The 26,046-nt window shown below is 44.6% G+C and overlaps 1 protein-coding gene across 14 annotated transcripts in view; it reads left to right on the top strand.

Moving 5' to 3' along the window:
* The window catches only part of PPFIA1 (PTPRF interacting protein alpha 1), a 540,698-nt gene that overhangs the window by 294,769 nt on the left and 219,883 nt on the right, over positions 1 to 26,046 (top strand). For all 14 annotated transcript variants that reach the window (XM_069221888.1, XM_069221884.1, XM_069221890.1 and 11 more), the window contains one exon: positions 18,006 to 18,225. In XM_069221888.1, the coding sequence (XP_069077989.1) occupies positions 18,006 to 18,225 (220 nt within the window). The remainder of the gene's footprint in view (positions 1 to 18,005; positions 18,226 to 26,046) is intronic.

The following is a 26,046-nucleotide window of genomic DNA, read 5'->3' as shown; positions in this document are numbered from 1 at the left end:
ACAGCACCGCGTACTCTCAAGTGGTGGCTAGAGCAGCACAATTTCACCACGTAAGCCTCCACTCAGAACAGGTCGAGGATGATTTCTTATTCAACACACTCTCCTCCACCCACAGCTCATACCAAAGCCTGCCTATGCTCCCTGGTATGCTCCGCCACGCAAAAGACATCTTTAAGGAGCCGGTTAAAAGTAGGGCAATCACACCAAGGGTAGAAAAAAAGTATAAGCCGCCTCCTACGGACCCGGTTTTCATCACTACACAGCTGCCACCAGACTCTGTCGTTGTAGGAGCAGCTAGGAAAAGGGCCAACTCTCACACATCTGGAGATGCACCACCCCCAGATAAAGAAAGCCGCAAGTTTGATGCAGCTGGTAAAAGAGTCGCAGCACAAGCTGCAAACCAGTGGCGCATCGCGAACTCCCAGGCACTACTTGCGCGCTATGACAGAGCCCACTGGGACGAGATGCAACATCTCATTGAACATCTGCCCAAAGACTTACAAAATAGGGCAAAACAAGTGGTTGAGGAGGGACAGGCCATCTCCAACAACCAGATCCGCTCCTCCATGGACGCTGCAGATACAGCTGCACGGACAATTAATACATCTGTAACTATCAGAAGGCATGCATGGCTCCGAACGTCTGGATTTAAACCAGAGATTCAACAAGCAGTTCTCAATATGCCTTTTAATGAAAAAGAACTGTTCGGTCCAGAAGTGGACACAGCGATTGAGAAACTCAAAAAAGATACGGACACTGCCAAAGCCATGGGCGCACTCTACTCCCCGCAGAGCAGAGGGAATTACAGCTCATTCCGTAAAACGCCCTTTCGGGGGGGGTTTCGGGGTCAAAGCACACAAGCCAGCACCTCACAAGCCACACCGTCCAGTTACCAAGGACAGTATAGAGGAGGTTTTCGGGGACAATATAGAGGAGGGCAATTCCCTAGAAATAGAGGAAGATTCCAAAGCCCCAAAACCCCTACTACTAAACAGTGACTCACATGTCACTCACCCCCTCCACACAACACCAGTGGGGGGACGAATAGGTCATTATTACAGAGCATGGGAGAAAATCACTACAGACACTTGGGTTCTAGCAATTATCCAACATGGTTATTGCATAGAATTTCTACAGTTCCCTCCAAACATACCACCAAAAGCACAAAATTTAACAACACACCATTCCAATCTCCTGGAGATAGAAGTGCAGGCACTATTGCAAAAGAATGCAATCGAATTAGTGCCAAACACACAAATAAACACAGGAGTTTACTCACTGTACTTTCTGATACCAAAGAAGGACAAAACACTGAGACCAATCCTAGACCTCAGAGTAGTGAACACTTTCATCAAATCAGACCACTTCCACATGGTCACACTACAAGAAGTATTGCCATTGCTAAAGCTGCACGACTACATGGCAACTTTAGACCTCAAGGATGCTTATTTCCATATACCAATACACCCATCGCACAGGAAATACCTAAGGTTTGTATTCAAAGGAATACATTACCAATTCAATGTACTGCCTTTCGGATTAACAACCGCACCAAGAGTCTTTACCAAATGTCTAGCGGTAGTCGCAGCACACATAAGAAGGCAGCAGATACATGTGTTCCCATATCTAGACGACTGGCTAATCAAGGCCCATTCGTTAATAGAGTGCTCAAATCACACAAATCATGTCATACAAACCCTCTTCAAACTAGGGTTCACCGTCAATTTCACAAAATCCAAAATTCTGCCACGCAAGGTACAACAATACCTGGGAGCCATAATAGACACATCAAAAGGAGTAGCCACTCCAAGTCCACAAAGAATTCAAAATTTCAACACCATCATACAACGCATGTATCCAACACAAAAGATACAAGCAAAGATGGTATTACAACTCCTAGGCATGATGTCATCATGCATAGCCATTGTCCCAAACGCAAGACTGCACATGAGGCCCTTACAACAATGCCTAGCATCACAGTGGTCTCAAGCACAGGGTCACCTTCTAGATCTGGTGTTAATAGACCGCCAAACTTACCTCTCGCTTCTGTGGTGGAACAACATAAATTTAAACAAGGGGCGGCCTTTCCAAGACCCAGTGCCACAATACGTAATAACAACAGATGCTTCCATGACAGGGTGGGGAGCACACCTCGACCAACACAGCATACAAGGACAATGGAACGTACATCAAACAAAACTGCATATCAATCACCTAGAACTTCTAGCAGTTTTTCAAGCACTAAAAGCTTTCCAACCAATAATAGTTCACAAATACATTCTCGTCAAAACAGACAACATGACAACAATGTATTATCTAAACAAGCAGGGGGGGACGCACTCCACGCAGTTAAGCCTGCTAGCACAAAAAATTTGGCATTGGGCAATTCACAACCAAATTCGCCTAATTGCACAGTTTATACCAGGGATACAAAATCAACTCGCAGACAATCTCTCTCGAGATCACCAACAGGTCCACGAATGGGAAATTCACCCCCAAATTCTGAACACTTATTTCAAACTCTGGGGAACACCTCAGATAGACTTGTTTGCGACAAGGGAGAACGCAAAATGCCAAAACTTCGCATCCAGATACCCACACAAACAATCCCAAGGCAATGCCCTATGGATGAACTGGTCAGGGATATTTGCTTACGCTTTTCCTCCTCTCCCTCTCCTTCCTTACCTGGTAAACAAACTCAGTCAAAGCAAACTCAAACTCATATTGATAGCACCAACTTGGGCAAGGCAACCCTGGTACACAACGCTGCTAGACCTATCAGTGGTACCCTGCATCAAATTGCCCAACAGGCCAGATCTGTTGACACAGCACAACCAAAAGATCAGACACCCAGATCCAGCATCGCTGAATCTAGCAATCTGGCTCCTGAAATCCTAGAATTCGGGCACTTACAACTTACCCAAGAATGTATGGAAGTCATAAAACAAGCCAGAAGGCCATCCACCAGGCACTGCTATGCAAGTAAATGGAAGAGGTTTGTTTGCTACTGCCATATTAATCAAATACAACCATTACACACAACTCCAGAACAGGTAGTGGGTTACTTGCTTCACTTACAAAAATCTAACCTAGCTTTCTCTTCCATTAAGATTCACCTTGCAGCAATATCTGCATACCTGCAAACTACCTATTCAACTTCCCTATATAGGATACCAGTCATTAAAGCATTCATGGAGGGCCTTAGGAGAATTATACCACCAAGAACACCACCTGTTCCTTCATGGAACCTAAATGTTGTCCTAACTAGACTTATGGGTCCACCTTTTGAACCCATGCACTCCTGCGACATACAGTTCCTAACCTGGAAGGTGGCATTTCTCATCGCCATTACTTCCCTAAGAAGAGTAAGCGAGATTCAGGCGTTTACTATACAGGAACCTTTTATACAACTACACAAAAATAAAGTCGTCCTAATAACCAACCCTAAATTTTTGCCAAAGGTTATTTCACCGTTCCATCTAAATCAAACAGTGGAACTTCCAGTGTTCTTTCCACAGCCAGATACCGTAGCTGAAAGGGCACTACATACATTAGATGTCAAAAGAGCATTAATGTATTACATTGACAGAACAAAAAACATCAGAAAGACTAAACAACTCTTTATTGCATTTCAAAAACCTCACGCAGGAAACCCAATTTCAAAACAAGGTATAGCCAGATGGATAGTTAAATGCATCCAAATCTGCTACCTTAAAGCTAAACGACAGCTGCCCATTACACCAAGGGCACACTCAACCAGAAAGAAAGGTGCTACCATGGCCTTTCTAGGAAACATCCCAATGCAAGAAATATGTAAGGCAGCCACATGGTCTACGCCTCACACATTCACCAAGCACTACTGTGTAGACGTGTTATCCGCACAACAAGCCACCGTAGGTCAAGCCGTATTAAGGACATTATTTCAGACTACTTCCACTCCTACAGGCTGATCCACCGCTTTTGGGGAAATAACTGCTTACTAGTCTATGCAGAACATGCGTATCTACAGCGACAGATGCCATCGAACTGAAAATGTCACTTACCCAGTGTACATCTGTTCGTGGCATCAGTCGCAGTAGATTCGCATGTGCCCACCCGCCTCCCCGGGAGCCTGTAGCAGTTTGGAAGTTACCTTCAATTATTTATATATGTATCATCTCAACCTTAAATAGGTGCATACTTAGTCACTCCATTGCATGGGCACTATTACTACAATTCAACTCCTACCTCACCCTCTGCGGGGAAAAACAATCGAGGATAGAGTCGACGCCCATGCGCAATGGAGACAAAAGGAGGAGTCACTCGGTCCCGTGACTCGAAAGACTTCTTCGAAGAAAAACAACTTGTAACACTCCGGCCCAACACCAGATGGCGAGCTATTGCAGAACATGCGAATCTACTGCGACTGATGCCACGAACAGATGTACACTGGGTAAGTGACATTTTCAATCTTTTGTATATTGAAAGAGCAACCTGTCTTCACCCTCATTAGTTTCTTTTGCACTGGGTCTATATCAGCACTGGGTCCATATCAGAAACAAACATATTGTGATTGCAGTGAGCAACTCTGGAATTGTCATGTATGATATGGTGGACTCTGAGCCATCTTTGAGGGAATTGTTGAATGTTATTAATGTTTCCAGGCAGCAGCAGCAGCACTTGAAACACACTTGATTTGATCAACGTTCATATGATTTTGGTTAAAAATGACATCAAGAAAATGTTTGAGAGCAGCTATTACAAAAAAAGCAAACCGAGATCTGATAGTTTTCAAATCCAAAAGGCTCTTATTATAGAAACACATTTTTTTCTGAAGGGTGCAGGATCTAGACTGTTGCTTGCACTTCAACAATATATGTTCAGAATACTGGAATTACTACACAGTTCTACCTTGAAACTTATCATAAAACATTGGGTGACTAACAGGCAAACACTACTATAAGACAAGCCACCATTTATTCACCACATCACAACTTTTCTAGAGCGATCATAGCAAGGTCTTTTAATTACAGGAATCCAGGTGCCATCTTCAAGTCAATGATGGGACTGCAATAGAAAGTAGAAGGATTCTACTTTTGGCCACCTACGGACAGGTGCTGAGTAATCAGTGCTAAGGCCAAGAAGAAGAGGATAAATCTGAATTTAAAATGCATAGTAATACTCCCTTCCAAGTTCTGGATCTTTTCAATAAGAAGGTCCTGACACTTTTCCACCCCTCAGGTTGAGTGGTACAAAATGGATGGTTGGAGAAAAGGAATTCAAATAAAAGATTTGAATGGCAGTGCAACTAGCAAGCTGACCATCTCCGTGCTTTGTCCATGTGTGTCTGTTCCCCAACTGACCTGGCAGTTCGGGCTGGACTGTTCCCATGGGGAACAGACAAGACTGATTTGAATATGGCTGGATCAAACTGGAGTGGCGTTGTTGACACAAAAAAAAAACAATGGTTTAAACCCAGATCTTTGTGACTGAGGTGAATGTTTTCATTGTTCAGCATTCCGTCCATCATCTGTTTTTTGCTTTTGTTTGTCATCTAGGACATGACTTACATGATAGACCTCCACCTTACATGCCTATCAAATTGGGATTACGACCTAGCACACCAGACCTGAGTCACCGGAGAAAGTAGATTGATCCATTTCATAACAGAAACTTATCTAGCAAGCCTTGCCACATTAACATATTTCCTCTTATGTTTTAAGGCACGCTTGAGTTTCAACAAACTATCTGGGGCCTCTTCCATATACCAACACAATCTCACTTTGCTCCTCGGGCCGATAACTAAAATGCACAGCTTTATTTATATATATATATATATATGTTGATGTTCGATGGCATGTGTAGCTGCAGATACACATGCTGTGCATTATCCTGCCTTCTAGTGTTGGGCTCGGAGTGTTACAAGTTTTTTTCTTCGAAGAAGTCTTTTTGAGTCACGAGACCGAGGGACTCCTCCCTTTCGGCTCCATTGCGCATGGGCGTCGACTCCATCTTAGATTGTTTTTTTTCCGCCATCGGGTTCGGATGTGTTCCTCTTTGCTCTGTGTTTCGGTTCGGAAACGTTAGTTAACAATCGGAAAATTTGACGGTATTGTTTGTGCTCGGTATCTGGTTTGTTTGCGCTCGGTATCGGGTTAGTGATAGCAAATCGACACCGAAGAAAAGAAGAGCTCCGACAGCCCTTCCGAGCTTCCACTCCTCAGCGGGGCCTGGTCGGCCCGACAGCGTCTCTTTTCAAGGCTCATGGAACGGACCCCATTCCGCTTCTGCCCCAAATGCCACGCTAAGTATCCTTATACAGACCAACATTTGGTCTGTAATCTGTGTTTGTCCCCCGAACACAAAGAGGATACGTGCGAGGCCTGTCGGGCATTTCGGTCCAAGAAGACGCTGCGTGACCGGAGAGCTCGAAGGCTTCAAATGGCGCCGACACTGGCCGGACACCCCGACGTTGAAGAGGAGGAGACATTCTCCATCCCAGATTCGGACTCGGATGAGCCCGAGAGTGAGCAGCCGACGAGGCAACAAACCGTGAGTAAACCAGCCCCGGCCAAAACTCACTCGAAAATCTTGAAGGCCCAGGGGACGCCACCGCCGACAGGCCATGGCTTTACCCGAAAGCACGGTGACCAAGCATCGGCACCAAAAAAGGGCACACAGCAGCCGAAGACATCCGACTCCGGTGGAGATACCGGCACTGAATATACTCGGCACTGAGATACCGGCTCCGAACTGATACGGCACCGAGAAATCGGCACCCCGAAATCCAAGAAGGTTTCTTCAGAGCTGAAAAAGACTGCTGAAAAGGTTTCAGTGCCGAAACACCCAGCCTCGGAGCAGAAACAAAGCTCCTATACGGACGAACAGGGCCTTGCCTCACAATTACAAGGCCACAGGTTTGAACAAGAACTGGGGTTGGGAGAGCCAGACCATACCCAGAGGAGGCTCCATATACAGAAAGACACAGGGAAAATAAGTACACTTCCCCCAATTAAGATGAAGCGGAAGCTCGCATTCCATGAGGCGGAAATGCAGCCAAAAGCAAAAGTGGCTAAAGAAAAAACACCACCACAGTTTTCTCCACAGCCATCACCACCAACCTCACCACATCTGTCCCCAATAGCAACACCCCCAATGGTGCAGTCACCAACGCACACAGGGATGAGCCAAGATGACCCAGATGCATGGGATCTGTACGATGCACCCGTCTCTGATAATAGTCCGGATTGCTACCCGGCAAGGCCATCACCACCAGAAGACAGTACTGCTTACATGCAGGTGGTTTCCAGGGCAGCTACTTTTCATAACGTAGCATTGCATCCAGAACCTATAGAAGATGACTTCTTATTCAATACCCTGTCATCAACACACAACCAATATCAGAGTTTGCCAATGTTACCAGGCATGTTAAAACACGCCAAACAGGTGTTTCAAGACCCAGTCAAGAGCAGAGCCATAACACCTAAGGTGGAAAAGAAATCTAAACCTCCCCCTACGGACCCTGTGTACATTACGCAACAACTGACTCCTGATTCAGTGGTAGTGGGAGCAGCCCGGAAAAGGGCGAACTCACAAACTTCTGGGGACGCACCACCACCCGACAAAGAAAGTCGGAAATTCGATGCTGCAGGAAAAAGGGTGGCAGCACAGGCAGCCAATCAATGGCGAATTGCCAATTCGCAGGCTCTATTGGCAAGATACGACAGGGCACATTGGGACGAAATGCAACATTTCATTGAACACCTTCCAAAAGAGTTCCAAAAGCGTGCCCAACAGATTGTAGAGGAGGGCCAAACCATCTCCAACAATCAAATAAGGTCGGCTATGGACTCAGCAGACACGGCGGACAGAACAGTAAACACAGCGGTCACCATTCGGAGACACGCGTGGCTACGTACCTCCAGATTTAAGCCAGAGATCCAGCAGGCTGTGCTGAATATGCCTTTCAACGGACAACAGTTGTTTGGGCCGGAAGTGGATACAGCAATAGACAAACTAAAGAAAGACACTGACACGGCCAAAGCCATGGGCGCGCTGTACTCCCCACAGAGCAGAGGCACTTTTAGGAAGCCACACTTTAGAGGGGGGTTTCGGGCCCAAAGCACAGAGCTTTCGACCTCACGGGCCAGACCCACATACCAGGGCCAATACCAAAGAGGAGGCTTTCGGGGACAATATAGGAGTGGACAGTTCCCTAAAACGAGAGGGAAATTCCAAAGCCCAAAAACCCCACAAACTAAACAGTGACTCCAACGTCACAAACCCACAACACCAGTGGGGGGGAGACTCACACATTATTACCAGAATTGGAAACACATAACTACAGACTTGTGGGTCCTAGCCATTATCCAACATGGTTATTGCCTAGAATTCCTACAAATACCACCAAATGTGCCTCCAAGAGCACACAACATGTCCAAACAGCACTTAGATCTGTTACAACTAGAAGTCCAAGCGTTGTTACAAAAAGAAGCAATAGGACTAGTACCCAAACATCAAAAAGGAACAGGTGTTTACTCCCTGTATTTCCTAATTCCAAAAAAGGACAAAACACTGAGACCCATATTAGACCTCGGAACACTAAATCTTTACATCAAATCAGATCACTTTCACATGGTGACACTTCAAGACGTGATTCCCTTGCTCAAACAACAGGACTACATGTCAACATTAGATATCAAGGATGCTTACTTCCACATACCCATACATCCTTCCCACAGGAAATACTTAAGGTTTGTAATCCAAGGCGTGCATTACCAATTCAAAGTGTTACCATTCGGGATAACAACAGCACCAAGAGTATTCACAAAATGCCTTGCGGTAGTAGCTGCACGTATTCCCTTACCTAGACGATTGGTTAATAAAAACCAACACTCAGCAACAGTGTCTTCAGCACACAAAATACATCATAGAAACCCTTCACAAGCTAGAGTTCTCTATAAACTACCAAAAATCACATCTACAACCGTGTCAAATACTACAATACTTAGGAGCAACAATCAACACACAAAAAGGGATTGCCACTCCAAGTCCACAAAGGGGTACAAGCATTCAAAAATGTAATACTAAACATGCACCCAAACCAACACTATCAAGTGAGGTTTGTGATGAGACTTCTATGCATGATGTCTTCATGCATAGCCATTGTCCCAAACGCAAGACTACACATGCGGCCCTTACAACAGTGCCTAGCAACACAATGGACACAAGCACAGGGTCAACTTCAAGATCTATTGTTGATAGACCGCCAAACACACTCCTCGCTTCAGTGGTGGAATCCTATAAATTTAAACCAAGGGCGGCCATTCCAAGACCCTGTACCTCAAAACGTGATCACAACAGATGCTTCCATGGTACGGTGGGGAGCACACCTCAACCAGCACAGCATACAGGGACAATGATACGCTCAACAAAGCCAACTTCATATAAATCATCTGGAACTACTTGCAGTATTTCTAGCATTGAAAGCATTTCAACCGTTAATAGCCCACAAACACATTCTTGTCAAAACAGACAACATGACAACAATGTATTACCTAAACAAACAGGGAGGGACACACTCATCACAGCTGTGTCTCTTAGCACAAAAGATTTGGCATTGGGCGATTCACAATCACATTCGCCTAATAGCACAGTACATCCCAGGAATTCAAAACCAGTTAGCCAACAATCTGTCGAGATCACCAACAAACCCACAAATGGGAAATTCATCCCCAGATACTACAAACTTACTTTCAAAGCTGGGGAACACCACGACTAGACCTATTTGCAACAAAGGAAAACGCAAAATGCCAAAACTTCGCGTCCAGGTACCCACACCCTCACTCCAAGGGCAATGCGTTATGGATGAGTTGGTCAGGGATATTTGCTTACGCTTTTCCACCTCTCCCACTTCTTCCGTATCTAATAAACAAATTGAGTCAAAACAAACTCAAACTAATACTAATAGCACCAACTTGGGCTCGCCAGCCATGGAACACAACACTACTAGATCTGTCAGTAGTACCCCATATCAAACTACCAAACAGACCAGATCTGTTAACTCAACACAAACAACAGATCAGACACCCGAATCCAGCGTCGCTCAATCTAGCAACCTGGCTCCTGAAATCTTAGAATTTGGACATTTAGACCTTACACAAGAATGTATGGAGGTCATTAAACAAGCAAGAAAACCTACTACAAGACATTGTTATGCAAATAAATGGAAAAGATTTGTTTATTACTGCCATAATAATCAAATTCAACCACTACATGCGTCCGCAAAAAACATTGTAAGCTACTTATTACACTTACAAAAATCAAATCTAGCTTTTTTGTCCATTAAAATACATCTCACAGCAATATCTGCCTATCTGCAGATTACACATTCAAAATCACTCTTCAGAATCCCAGTCATCAAAGCATTTATGGAGGGTCTAAAGAGAATCATACCCCCAAGAACACCACCAGTTCCCTCATGGAACCTCAATATTGTATTAACACGACTCATGGGTCCAACATTTGAACCCATGCACTCTTGTGAAATGCAATACTTAACCTGGAAAATAGCCTTCCTAATAGCTATCACATCTCTTAGAAGAGTAAGTGAAATACAAGCATTTACTATACAAGAACCCTTTATACAAATACACAAACATAAAGTGGTTCTAAACACAAATCCCAAATTCTTACCAAAAGTTATATCACCTAAACCAAACCGTGGAACTCCCAGTCTTTTTTCCACAACCAGACTCAGTAGCCGAAAGAGCCTTACATACATTAGACATCAAAAGAGCACTAATGTATTACATTGATAGAACAAAACAATTTCGCAAAACAATTGTTTGTAGCCTTCCAAAAACCTCATGTAGGGAATCCAATATCCAAACAAGGCATTGCCAGATGGATAGTGAAATATATTCAAACCTGCTATGTGAAAGCAAAGAGAGACCTGCCTATTACCCCAAAGGCACACTCCACTAGAAAGAAAGGCGCCACAATGGCCTTTCTAGGAAATATACCTATGAGAGAAATCTGTAAGGCCTCATACATTCACAAAACACTACTGTGTAGATGTGTTAACAACACAACAAGCCACAGTAGGACAGGCAGTATTACGAACATTATTTCAAACAACTTCCACTCCTACAGGCTAAGCCACCGCTTTGGGGAGTAACTGCTTACTAGTCTATGCACAGCATGTGTATCTGCAGCTACACATGCCATTGAACGGAAAATGTCACTTACCCAGTGTACATCTGTTTGTGGCATGAGACGCTGCAGATTCACATGCGCCCTCCCGCCTCCCCGGGAGCCTGTAGCCGTTTAAGTTGATGAAAACTGTATATTATATGTTGATGAAGCTTCTACATTTGTAAATTTGTAAATATATATCACTTTTAATCACATTATGTACTTACATATTTACTCCATTGCATGGGCACCTTTACTATATACACAACTCCTACCTCACCCTCTGCGGGGAAAACAATCTAAGATGGAGTCGACGCCCATGCGCAATGGAGCCGAAAGGGAGGAGTCCCTCGGTCTCGTGACTCGAAAAGACTTCTTCGAAGAAAAACAACTTGTAACACTCCGAGCCCAACACTAGATGGTAGGATAATGCACAGCATGTTAATCTGCAGCGTCTCATGCCACGAACAGATGTACACTGGGTAAGTGACATTTTCCATATAATAGGGTCAGACGAATGCTCTTCTTACCAGTAGTGTATGTTGTTTTCTACTTCCCTATTTGATTGTTTAACCTTTCTTAGTTATTTTTCTGACATGCCCTTCATATGCTGGGGTAGCTCGTAGCTTTAGGTTCATATGAAAATGTGGTGTAGCAGGAGGACTTAGACATGTGTTATTAGCTTTTTTGTCTGATTTTTGTATGCAATTGCTTTTGGTTAACTGCAAATGTGCCTGATGGGATGGAGAAGGATTAACAGCTGAAGTGAGGCTAGGGTAGGGTGGAAAAGATGCAGACGGGAGGCTTTGAAAAATCCCAACTTGGAACGTACTAATACACAGTCTTGGTCCCTCTGCAGAAAACGTAACTGTATAGTATTGGTTGGCATTTTATTAGTAGAGGTGGCAACAACCTGCATCTTAACACTGTTATTTGTTTGTATCAATCCTAGTCTTGTGTGAGGCTTCATGTGGATTCACGACAGAGGAATTTGCTCAAAATCTGGTTGATGAGGAGTGGGTTTGGCTATCGCAACGGTCGCAAAGGTATCACAAGACTATAAGTCGGTGCATTATGATAGTGTGGAGCACAGTAGACACACCTTTACTAAAGAAGACAGACAATCTCAGTTTCAAAGTATTCAGATTAGATGTAATGTAGGCATCCCTGCTTTATAGGACATATTAAAGCCTCTCACTCTGTGCACGAACAGCTTTATATGTGTGTGTGAAGGAAAACCCTTCAAACTACTGAACCTCCTTATAAGCCTGTTTCTATTTCCAGGCTATTTGGCGCAACCGTATTAGGAAATACAACAAGTCTGAGAATCTTGCAGTCGGTTATTCTAAGAGTTCCATAACTGTATCTGTTTTGTCTTTTCTTGTCAGAGAGAATTTGCTGTCTACTCAGTTAGGAGTATGTGTTCTAGTCAACTCTGTTCTTTTCAGATTTATGGCTTGTAGTTGGGGAGGGTTAATGTTATTTACAAACTGACTCGGTTTTGATCAGGCACAACTGACAATTGCCATGTTGATTTTTGAGGTGTCCCTGGTCTGTCACCCATTTCTAGTTCCTTCTGCATCTTGCATCTCAGAATGTTTCCTACAGCTCATACAGATCTCTTTATCAGCTCGGCTGTACCTATTACATTGTTTTGCTTCCATTGTATGCATGTTCTAGTTAATATAATTCTTATAAATATTCATCAGGTCAGAACCCCTTTTAGAGGGTCATGGGGCAAGCAGACATTATTGGGCCTTGTCCATCGTGGTTGTAGTCTTTCACTCCTGCTGTCCTGGACCCCGGTCTACTAGGAACTCTGAGCAACTGAGCTGAGTACCCATTGAGCACCTGACTCAGTAGTGTGGTCCGAGTTGTCCAAGGCTTCTCAGGAAGGAGGTAGGTATAGGGTGAACACAGGCTCACAACTCACAGTACTACTTGTATCCCCAATAAATGATTATCCAGTACTTTCTTTTATGATAAAAGGATTATTTAGCTACTAACACGCCTAATCTCCCCACGCCTATCCTGATGAAGGCCGAGATTGAGCTGAGCACATAGCAATGGAAACTTCTAGGAGCAGGGCCCAATCTCATGGTACAAGTCAGAAGGCTTGGCCATATTATTTACTATAAAAATTGTATGCTGCCCCTGCTGCATTTGTGCTGCTCAGTAAGGACAGTAGCCCTCCACAGCTATGAGGCTAACGAGTGGAGCTCCCCTCCCAGCCTAACCAGGTTGCTAGCCGTGAGATAGGCCCAGGTCATGGCTCACATGCAGGATCCGTGTTTGCCCATGACCAAACATATGTTACCAAGAATCCAGATATTTCTGCTGCTGGGGCACTCAGGGCAGGGTTTCACTTCTAGTACCATTATGTATAATTAATTAATGTGGTGCCTAGCAACGCCTAGATTTGAAAAATAATTTGCAAAGTTGGAGCACAAGCCAGTGGGTCCTGCCAAATAAGACTTCAGCTCCTTCCTGCTGATGGCCACCCTGTCTGCAGGAAGGGGCAGTACTTGGGGCCATTCTTTTTGAGTTTGCCTTCTGTATTGGCTATTATAAGTTCCATTTTCTCTGGATGTAAACTGTGGCAGTTTTTGCCCATTCGATTCTGGATTTTATCAAAAACCTCTGCCACTCAACTATGTTCCTTATCCTAGGTTATGAGATCAGTGAAACAACATTTGTATGGTGTCCTTATTTGGCTTAGGTATGTCATAGAGGAATCACTATAGTTATGCTTACTACAGCAGGAATGGTTGATGACAAGTACTCTTGTGCATTATCTATCCCTTAATTATTTTTCAAGTTGAGAAAGTTGGCTGTCTAATATCCATTGTGAAGATGTATAAAACTGTTCTTAATTGTAGTGAATGAGCTTTTTTCCCTATAAATAGGATTCAGTATATGGTGCAGACATCCTTAAATAAATGTTAGAATTTGAATTTGAGGTACTTCTAAAGCACATTCAGACCAAGGGCATTGAAGCGCTAAGCAGCGGAAGAAGTTCAGTTGCTGCAAGGCAGAGAGCTACTGTGAAAAGACCCAAGATTTAAGTTCCTTGCGGAAAGGTAAGTATGATTTCAGGCGTCTAAGCTGAACTGGAAGTGAATTCCTAAGCTTGGCCGCAGCCACAGAAAAGACACGATCACCCCATCTAACTTTCTTACAGTGTGGTACCAATGCCATCCAGAGGCATGCAGATCTTAATGGGCAACTAGGAGTATACTACTTAAGGGCAGATTGAAGGTACCCTGACCACTGAAAATGGAGGGCCTTGTAGGTCAGGCAAAAAGCCTTGACAGATACGTGCTTCCTTATGGTTAGCCAGTGAAGCTGTCTTACGGCCTTCCTGACAGAGGAAAACTTGGGTAGTCCTAGCACCAACCAGGCTGCCCCGTTGTAAATAAGCTGGTGCTTATTCAGAGATGATTGATTAATATTCAAATACAGTGCCTTGAAATAGTCCAATCTTGAAGTAATCTTAGTGGTGTCCACAGGAGCTCGAAGTTCTTTGGGTACAAAAGGCAGTAACTTTTTTAGAATTTTAACCATCCAAAAACAGGCGCTCGCTGTTCTGCTGACCTGAGTGTCAAATGGCAAGGAATTGTCAAACATAGCCCCCAGGTTTTTTTAGCTGCTGTAATGGGGGTAGGTAGAGTCCCACAGGACTCGGCCAACCAGCGATTGCTCCAAATGGACCTACCTGCCCCAAATTCCAAGCTCTTTGTTTTTATCCCCATTAATTTTCAGCCAGTTCTGACTCATCCACCAGCTGACTGCCCTCAGCCAGCCATGGAACCTATCTGCCACCTCTTCCCTGTCATCACCTATGGAAGTGATGAGCTGGGTGTCGTCCGCATACAAAGAGACCTCGAACCCGCAAGAGCGAACCAGTTTTGCTAGAGGGCCGCATACAAGTTAAAAAGGGTCAGGATGAGGGAAATCCCGGGGGGGACACCGCATGGCAGCTGCAACAGGGCTGCTCTGTAGTCACCACAGCTGACTGTAATAAAAATATCACAGAAAAAAGTCTCCAGTACTCCTAGCTCTGTATTCCTCAGCCCTGCCTGATGCAGCCGCTGCACCGTCAACTGAGGAGAGATGGTGTTGAGGGCTGCAAATAGATCCAGTAATACCAAACTAGAGGCTCCGCCAGTCCACCTGTCTGCGCATGGTGCCCGAGGTAGCCGTGAGTGCAGATTCGGTACTATGATGCTTCCTAAACCCATGCCGTGAGGGATCTAGACAGCCAGGGGTAATAAGGTAATTGGCAAATTCTTGGTTGATGCGCTGTTCAAAGATCTTTGCAGTGGCAGGCATGAGAGAAATAGGGCGCAGGGTTTTAAGGTCGCTGGGTTCACCCCCGGGTTTCTTCTTCAGAGATATGACAGTTGTCTCTTTCCAACTCTAAGAAAATACCCCGACTCCATCACCTCTGCAAAAATAGTCTCAAGCACCTCAGAGAAAAGATCCGCGGCCAACTGTAGCACCCTTGAAGGACATGAATCATGCAGAGCACTAGATGTGATTCCAATAGGGACTTGACCTTATCAGCAGGCAGAGTGCAAACCTGGCAGGGGTCAGTTTACATCCATCCCCTTCAATTGCGGCAGGCTCTAGTGTAACAGGCTCCATGAGACTGGCAGGAAAATCTGAAAATATCTTCAAGATTTTATCTTTAAAAAAAAAAACAGCGACTTTATTGCAAAAAAATTGCAAGTTCTCAATTTCCTGAGAAAGGGGAGGGGATGACAGGGTGCGAACCACTTAAAGTTCTTTAGGGACATTTATAGCACGATCTTCTGAGGAACAAATCTCTATTTTGGCATTTCTGATAGCCATTTTGTATTTTCATAGTAGTTCCCTAAGCTTGACTTTATCTGTCAATTTTTGGTCCAGTTTCCATTTACGTTCCTGCCTCCAACACAATTTTTGGAGCTTCTTGATGTACCTCGGTGTTAACATTAGGTATTTCCTTCCACAGCGAAGCAACTTCCTCTACCGCTGCTCTGACCCATTGATCAAATTACTCCATCAGTGAGCCATGGCCCCCGAGTCTAGTCTCCCTGTGTTCATCAAGCGTGAAAAATAAATCCCTTTCCTCAATTTTGCCCCAATTCCTGCTAGTTTTAAAGGTGTTCTGCCTAGGCTCCAGCCCTCCACCCTACAGAACTTCAAAGGAGATTAGACAGTGATCAGTCAAGTCTATCAGCTGGCAACCAGTAAGGGTAAGATCCTCTTGTCTGGAAAATATCCCATCTAGGATATGTTCAGCAGTATGCGTGGCAGATTTGACCCATTGGCTCCAGCCAAAGCAGGTCATAAAATCCAAACAAAGTGTTAGTGTCACTGTCCATCTCATCCTCCAGATGTAAATTATAGTCCCCTAACCCCTAAGACTATACACTTACCAGGCACAATCACAGGTTCAACTACTTGGTGCCAGTGCTGCAAGAATAGCTTTTTCAGTCCTGGTGAAGGATAAATCAGGATGCCCTCCAGCCCCTTAACATTTCCACATCTGAGCTTAAAATGTGCTCCTTCGCATACTCATGTTAATGGACTCTAGGGTGCAATTCAAATTGTTTTTAAAAACCACAGCTAAACCACCTCTCCTCCAACCAGGCCTATCCAGCCTCACCGTCTCATAACCTGTCGAAGTGGCTGTTAGAAAGTCAGGGCCAGAATCTTCTTTAGCTCATGTTTCTGTTACAAACAATCCACCCTCATGGCTTTGATAGTTTCACTTATTTCAAAGCAGTGTTTGATAAGAGAGCGATCGTTGACCAGTCAGCCTCTGAGGTTACGCTGTATTACTGAGGCCTTCCTAATCCCTCCTTCCCTAGCTCCCACAGAGGAGTCTGCAAATATGGGCCTCTGTCCTTCCATAATCGGGTTACCCAATATCCAGGCACAGCACTTACAACTCCAGCTGGGCGCCAAGTCCCAGAGGTTTTGCCTGTAATAATACAAGCCGGGCTCCCCTGAGCAAAAACTAGCCGCCTCCCTGGCCCCTAGTTGGGCGTAGACGAGCTTGCCTTAGGTGCTCCTGTGGCGTGCTGCAACGCATCCGCTGCGTGTCTGCTGCCCGACCAGTTTAAATTCCGGTGGCCAGCACATGAGGCAAGAGGACGTGTGGTCAAAAAGACTGGTTCACTATTCCTCCATATAAGGACCCAAGCAGGGGCTCACTGGAAATGGCCATCGCTGGCGAATACCAGGGCTCTAAAATGCCCTTCTCATAATTACCAGAAGGAAGATGCTAAAAAAATTATTACAAACTTCATTTATTATTAAAATTTTTATAAGGTGAGGAGATGGAACATGTCTGTTCTGTCACCCGAACTCACCCGCCAGTATTTTAGAAATTAGTATATTAGAAATTAAAAACTCTGAAAGTGGCGTTGAAAAGAGTCTCAGAAATTGTTTGCCAGTTGTTCCTCTCAAATATTGTTCATATGTTGAGCTACTTAGTGGCTAATAAGAATGTTACTTGCTATTTCAAGGGTGAGAGTTTTCATGCAGTGTTACTATCCTGCTTGGTGATCTTTTTGATGCTGACATGACATGCTTTCAAGTGGTTGCAGGAAACTAAATTAAATGATTTATGGACTAGTGGTCCAAACTAATTTTACAGGTTTTTTTTTTTGGGCAGCACAGTGATCAAGCAATTATTTTTCTTTACTTTACTTCCAGCCATAAGTACCTTGTTAAACCTAGCACAATGGTGACTTAAGCATGATCTCCACTAATATTGATTTTGCAGAATGATAAAATGTGCTATTAAATTTGATTTTGTGTTTTTTTATTTATTTAAGATTAATACAAGAAGAAAAAGAAAACACGGAGCAGCGGGCAGAAGAAATTGAAAGTAGAGTTGGCAGTGGGAGTTTGGACAATCTTGGTCGATTTAGGTCCATGAGTTCACTTCCTCCCTCTTACACTAGTTCATCTCCTCCTGGTAGTGGCCGCACCACACCTAGGCGCATCCCACACAGTCCTGCACGTGAAGTGGACAGATTAGGAGTCATGACACTAGTAAGTGAGGACTCTTAATAGTTTCGTTTTTAGCAAAGTGTTTTTTATTTTTATTTCTGTTTGTCTCTCTTGTGTTGATGTGACTGTGGCATGTGACCTGTTACTCTTAACATCAGTTTTACCTAAAGCAGTAAACATATGTTCGATGGCATCTGTCGCTGTAGATACGCATGTTTTGCATAGCTCGGCATCTGGTGTTGGGCCGGAGTGTTACAAGTTGTTTTTCTTCGAAGAAGTCTTTCGAGTCACGGGACCGAGTGACTCCTCCTTTTGTCTCCATTGCGCATGGGCGTCGACTCCATCTTCGATTTTTTTTTTCCGCCATCGGGTTCGGACGTGTTCCTGTCGCTCCGAGTTTCGGAACGGAAAGATAGCTAATTTCGGAAGATTTTCGTCGGTATTGTTGCGTTCGGGGTCGGCGTAGTTAGATTCAACACCGCGTCTAAGATCGAAGAGCTCCGGTGCCCTTCGGGGTAATTTTTTCGATCCCCCGTCGGGGCCTGGTCGGCCCGACCGCGTGCAGAAGAACGCAGATGGAACGGACCCCGTTCCGTTTCTGTCCCAAATGCCACAATAAATACCCCTATACAGACCAACACTTGGTCTGCAACCTGTGCCTGTCACCTGAGCACAGTGAAGACACCTGCGAGGCCTGTCGTGCGTTCCGGTCCCAAAAAACTCTGAGACCGTCGAGCCAGAAGACTTCAGATGGCGTCCGCGCCGACAGCCCACCGGGAGTTCGAGGAACAAGAAGAGGAGGGAACCTTTTTGATCCAAGAATCGGACTCCGAAGGATTCGACGATACACAAACCGTGAGAAGGACGTCGAAAACCACTCAAAAGAAGATTTACAAGGCCCAGGGGACGCCACCAGGCCATGGCTCGACCCATAAATTCGGTGACCGACCGTCGGCACCGAAAAAGGCCCAAACCGTGCCGAGATCGTCCGACTCCGGTCGAGACACCGGCACGCAGCCTTCTCGGGACCGAGAAAGTGCTGGACACAAGCATCGACACCGAGATACCGGTGTAGACACGGCTCGACGCCGAGACAGCGGCACCGAAGAAGATCGACGCCGAGAGGTTTCGGCTCCGAAAAAGAAAAAAGTCACCTCGGAGCCGAAAAAAGATGCAGACAGGGTTTCGGTGCCAAAACAAACTGCAACCGACCCAGTTTCAGGCTCTTATACAGAAGAGCACTCGCTAACCTCCCAAATGCAAAAGCATAGGTTTGAGGAAGAACTACACTCAACGGATGTAGACCATACGCAAAAGCGTATTTTCATACAGCAGGGGACAGGAAAAATAAGCACCCTTCCCCCTATTAGAAGAAAGAGAAGATTGGAGTTCCAAACTGAACAAACACCACAAACAAAAGTGGTGAAAAAAGTTACCCCACCACCCTCTCCTCCACCTGTGATTAACGTCTCACCAGCACAAACTCCATCCCATTCCCCAGCTCACACCACCATAAGCCAGGAGACTTATACGACGCCCCAGTGTCAGATAACAGTCCGGAGGCATACCCTACGAAGCCATCTCCACCAGAGGACAGCACTGCGTATTCTCAAGTGGTGGCTAGAGCAGCACAATTTCACAATGTAAGCCTCCACTCAGAACAGGTCGAGGATGACTTTTTATTCAACACACTCTCCTCCACCCACAGCTCCTACCAAAGCCTGCCTATGCTCCCTGGTATGCTCCGGCACGCAAAAGAAATCTTTAAGGAGCCGGTCAAAAGTAGGGCATTCACACCAAGAGTGGAAAAGAAGTATAAGGCGCCTCCTACAGACCCGGCTTTCATCACTACACAGCTGCCACCAGACTCTGTCGTTGTAGGAGCAGCTAGGAAAAGGGCCAACTCCCACACATCTGGAGATGCACCACCCAGATAAAGAAAGCCGCAAGTTCGATGCAGCTGGTAAGAGTCGCAGCACAAGCTGCAAACCAGTGGCGCATCGCTAACTCCCAGGCACTACTTGCGCGCTATGACAGAGCCCATTGGGATGAGATGCAACATCTCATTGACCATCTGCCCAAGGACCTACAAAATAGGGCAAAACAAGTGGTTGAGGAGGGACAGACCATTTCCAACAACCAAATCCGCTCCTCCATGGACGCTGCAGATACTGCTGCACGGACAAATAATACATCTGTAACTATCAGAAGGCATGCATGGCTCCGAACGTCCGGATTTAAACCAGAGATTCAGCAAGCAGTTCTCAATATGCCTTTTAACGAAAAAGAACTGTTCGGTCCAGAAGTGGACACAGCGATTGAGAAACTCAAAAAAGACACGGACACTGCTAAAGCCATGGGCGCACTCTACTCCCCGCAGAGCAGAGGGAATTACAGCACATTCCGTAAAACACCCTTTAGAGGGGGGTTTTGGGGTCAGAGCACACAAGCCAGCACCTCACAGGCAACACCGTCCAGTTACCAGGGACAGTACAGAGGAGGTTTTCGGGGACAATATAGAGGAGGGCAATTCCCTAGGAATAGAGGAAAATTTCAAAGCCCCAAAACCCCTACTACTAAGCAGTGACTCACATGTCACTCACCCCCTCCACACAACACCAGTGGGGGGAAGAATAAGTCATTATTACAAAGCATGGGAGGAAATCACTACAGACACTTGGGTTCTAGCAATTATCCAACATGGTTATTGCATAGAATTTCTACAATTCCCTCCAAACATGCCACCAAAAGCACAAAATTTGACAAAACATCATTCCAATCTCCTGGAGATAGAAGTGCAGGCACTATTGCAAAAGAATGCAATCGAATTAGTGCCAAACACACAAATAAACACAGGAGTTTACTCACTGTACTTTCTGATACCAAAGAAGGACAAAACGCTGAGACCAATCCTAGACCTCAGAATAGTGAACACATTCATCAAATCAGACCACTTTCACATGGTCACACTACAAGAAGTATTACCATTGCTAAAACTACACGACTACATGTCAACTTTAGACCTCAAGGACGCGTATTTCCATATACCAATACACCCATCGCACAGGAAATACCTAAGGTTTGTATTCAAAGGAATACATTACCAATTCAAGGTACTGCCTTTCGGATTAACAACCGCACCAAGAGTCTTTACCAAATGTCTAGCGGTAGTCGCTGCACACATCAGAAGGCAGCAAATACATGTGTTCCCATATCTAGACGACTGGCTAATCAAGGCCCATTCGTTAATAGAGTGCTCAAATCACACAAATCAGATCATACAAACCCTCTTCAAACTAGGGTTCACCGTCAACTTCACGAAATCCAACATTCTGCCGTGCAAGGTACAACAATACCTAGGAGCCATAATAGACACAACAAAAGGAGTAGCCACTCCAAGTCCCCAAAGAATTCAAAATTTCAACACCATCATACAACGCATGTATCCAACACAAAAGATACAAGCAAAGATGATATTACAACTCCTAGGCATGATGTCTTCATGCATAGCCATTGTCCCAAACGCAAGACTGCACATGAGGCCCTTACAACAGTGCCTAGCATCACAGTGGTCTCAAGCACAGGGTCATCTTCTAGATCTGGTGTTAATAGACCGCCAAACTTACCTCTCGCTTCTGTGGTGGAACAACATAAATTTAAACAAAGGGCGGCCTTTCCAAGACCCAGTGCCACAATACGTAATAACAACAGATGCTTCCATGACAGGGTGGGGAGCACACCTCGATCAACACAGCATACAAGGACAATGGAACGTACATCAAACAAAACTGCATATAAATCACCTAGAACTTCTAGCAGTTTTTCAAGCACTAAAAGCTTTCCAACCAATAATAGTTCACAAATACATTCTCGTCAAGACAGACAACATGACAACAATGTATTATCTAAACAAGCAAGGGGGGACACACTCCACGCAGTTAAGCCTGCTAGCACAAAAAATTTGGCGTTGGGCAATTCACAACCAAATTCGCCTAATAGCACAATTTATACCAGGGATCCAAAATCAACTCGCAGACAACCTCTCTCGAGATCACCAACAGGTCCACGAATGGGAAATTCACCCCCAAATTCTGAACACCTATTTCAAACTCTGGGGAACACCTCAGATAGACTTGTTTGCGACGAAGGAGAACGCAAAATGCCAAAACTTCGCATCCAGATACCCACACAAACAGTCCCAAGGCAATGCCCTATGGATGAACTGGTCAGGGATATTTGCTTACGCTTTTCCTCCTCTCCCTCTCCTTCCTTACCTGGTAAACAAACTCAGTCAAAACAAACTCAAACTCATATTAATAGCACCAACTTGGGCAAGGCAACCCTGGTACACAACGCTGCTAGACCTATCAGTAGTACCCTACATCAAATTGCCCAACAGGCCAGATCTGTTGACACAACACAACCAAAAGATCAGACACCCAGATCCAGCATCGCTGAATCTAGCAATCTGGCTCCTGAGATCCTAGAATTCGGGCACTTACAACTTACCCTAGAATGTATGGAAGTCATAAAGCAAGCCAGAAGGCCATCCACCAGGCACTGCTATGCAAGTAAATGGAAGAGGTTTGTTTGCTACTGCCATATTAATCAAATACAACCTTTACACACAACTCCAGAACATGTAGTGGGCTACTTGCTTCACTTACAAAAATCTAACCTGGCTTTCTCTTCCATTAAAATACACCTTGCAGCAATATCTGCATACCTGCAAGACTACCTATTCAACTTCCCTATATAAGATACCAGTCATTAAAGCATTCATGGAGGGCCTTAGGAGAATTATACCACCAAGAACACCACCTGTTCCTTCATGGAACATAAATGTTGTCCTAACTAGACTTATGGGTCCACCTTTTGAACCCATGCACTCCTGCGAAATACAGTTCCTAACCTGGAAGGTTGCATTTCTCATCGCCATTACTTCCCTAAGAAGAGTAAGCGAGATTCAGGTGTTTACAATACAAGAACCTTTTATACAACTACACAAGAATAAGGTCGTCCTAAGGACTAATCCTAAATTTTTGCCAAAGGTTATTTCACCGTTCCATCTAAATCAAACAGTGGAACTTCCAGTGTTCTTTCCACAGCCAGATACCATAGCTGAAAGGGCACTACATACATTAGATGTCAAAAGAGCATTAATGTATTACATTGACAGAACAAAGAACATCAGAAAGACTAAACAACTATTTATTGCATTTCAAAAACCTCATGCAGGAAACCCAATATCAAAACAAGGTATAGCCAGATGGATAGTTAAATGCATCCAAATCTGCTACCTTAAAGCTAAACGACAGCTGCCCATTACACCAAGGGCACACTCAACCAGAAAGAAAGGTGCTACCATGGCCTTTCTAGGAAACATCCCAATGCAAGAAATATGTAAGGCAGCCACATGGTCTACGCCTCACACATTCACCAAGCACTACTGTGTAGATGTGTTATCCGCACAACAAGCCACAGTAGGTCAAGCCGTATTAAGAACATTATTTCAAACTACTTCCACTCCTACAGGCTGAGCCCCCGCTTTTGGGGAGATAACTGCTTACTAGTCTATGCAAAACATGCGTATCTACAGCGACAGATGCCATCGAACTGAAAATGTCACTTACCCAGTGTACATCTGTTCGTGGCATCAGTCGCTGTAGATTCGCATGTGCCCACCCGCCTCCCCGGGAGCCTGTAGCAGTTTGGAAGTTACTTTCAGCTATTTGTATATGTATCATCTCAACCTTAAATAGGTACATACTTAGTCACTCCATTGCATGGGCACTATTACTACAATTCAACTCCTACCTCACCCTCTGCGGGGAAAAACAATCGAAGATGGAGTCGACGCCCATGCGCAATGGAGACAAAAGGAGAAGTCACTCAGTCCCGTGACTCGAAAGACTTCTTCGAAGAAAAACAACTTGTAACACTCCGGCCCAACACCAGATGGCGAGCTATGCAAAACATGCGAATCTACAGCGACTGATGCCACGAACAGATGTACACTGGGTAAGTGACATTTTCATTCTAGTGGATATTGGCTCCTGCAGATAACTTACCAATCAACCAGGATGTATAAAGTGTGGCTAATCACCCAAAAGGGTATCCAGGCACTTACTTTGTACATAGACCTTTCCCAGGTGCCAGACTGATTAAACTTGTTGTCTTTAGTCATGTTTATTCAGATGGTCAACATTGGCGCCTCATGTCTCTGCTCTGTACTGGAAGTGAAATATCCGCTATCCATAGTGCTCCATGGATGCCTATGATATCCATTCTCATTCTGTGCCTCCATGGTACAGGATCCAGATCCATTGGGACCCTCAGTGGTTTTATTGGACTTTTGTCTTTTTCTGAAATGTTTTGGCAATTGCACCCCCTTTAATTCACCCAGATTTGTCTTGTAAGATATTGCTGATGGATATTTGTAACTCCACATTTTTCACCTTGTGAATGTTCCCTAGGCTCCAGGCTGGATCCAGTAAACTAAAAAGTAGTGCTCCTGCATACCAGTAGGTGGTGCTATTGGACTCATTGTCACCCTCCTAGGTGAGCTGATGTGCTCCACTCATATTTTCTTCAATATGGGAAGTGAGTTTTTCCAAAATGTTTTCCAGTGTGCAAGGGAACATGTCCCCTCCTAAGACTACATGTTGTACTCCAGTATTGAAACTTTCATAGATTCGCATGCTTGAATCATTCCCTGTCATCAAGATGAGAGTCCCAGGTACCTTTAAAAATGTAGGGTCAACATGGACATAACATATAGGCCCTGGGCCTTTTGGTTTACCATATCATAGTCATTATGCAAAAAGGGACCAAACTTGAGGATCAACCAATCAGGCAATACTAGGCTTTAGAACTTTACTGAAAGAAGCGCAAGCGCCTCACATTTTCTACTGCACGTCATGCTAGGGAGTCTCTACTGAGCTCTGCACAGTTGTTTACCTTACAACTCTACCAAAGGATATTTGCTGACTGTCTACTGATTTTTTTTTTTTTTTCTACGGCTTCTCACAGACTTGCCCTGGATATTGATATTTTGTGTTTTTGGTGTCCTAAAATGATGTTATTATGTTAGAAACACCTAAAAAGGGCTTGTAGGACCCTGTGGCACTTGCAGGAAAAAGAGGTTCCACATAGATGACCCTCACATGGACTGTGTTTACTGCCTCTATCTGGATCGTAAACCTAAAAAATGCAAGTTGCTCCAGTATTGGAACTTTCATAGATTCACATGCTTGAATTATTCCCCGTCGTCAAGATGGGAGTCCCTGGTACCATGTAATAGTAATACCATGATAAAGATAGAGCAAGAAGGCCCTTGCAGTCTATCATAGTCAATTAAAAAAAAAGAGACCAAACTTATCCCTCAGCCAGTCAGGCTGCAGTGCCCTTCAGAACACTCCTGAGTGGATCTCCAGTCCCTCAGATTGTCTACTGCACGTCATTCTAGGGAGTCTCCACTGAGCTCTGCTCAGCTTCTCAACATTTGAATACTTTATAAGACTACAGTCTCATTTTCTCTACTATTTTGAAGGTGTCCACTTCGCTACTAACAGTTTCATCTTATCAGAGGTTACACTCTGAGGATCCACATCAGGACTGCATTTATTGCCTTTACCCAGATCACTCTGCAAAAGACTGTAAGGTATATCATACCTTTTATACTAAAACTTTAAAGGACAGAGAAGGAAGTCTGCTTACCTGGTTACAAAAGCTTAAAACCAGGCATAAAAACAGTTTCAGACTCCGACAGTGAGACTCCTACACGTCTTCCAGGAGATCCCACAAGAGAGAGAGGGATCATCCCATGCAAGATCCACCTCCGCGCAGCCCAAAAAAGCATCA

The sequence above is a fragment of the Pleurodeles waltl genome, chromosome 3_1 (genome assembly GCF_031143425.1).
Source record: "Pleurodeles waltl isolate 20211129_DDA chromosome 3_1, aPleWal1.hap1.20221129, whole genome shotgun sequence".
NCBI classification, from domain to species: Eukaryota; Metazoa; Chordata; class Amphibia; order Caudata; family Salamandridae; genus Pleurodeles; species Pleurodeles waltl.
Note: the sequence above shows the minus strand (reverse complement) of the source record. Positions and strands in the feature narration are given on the sequence as shown.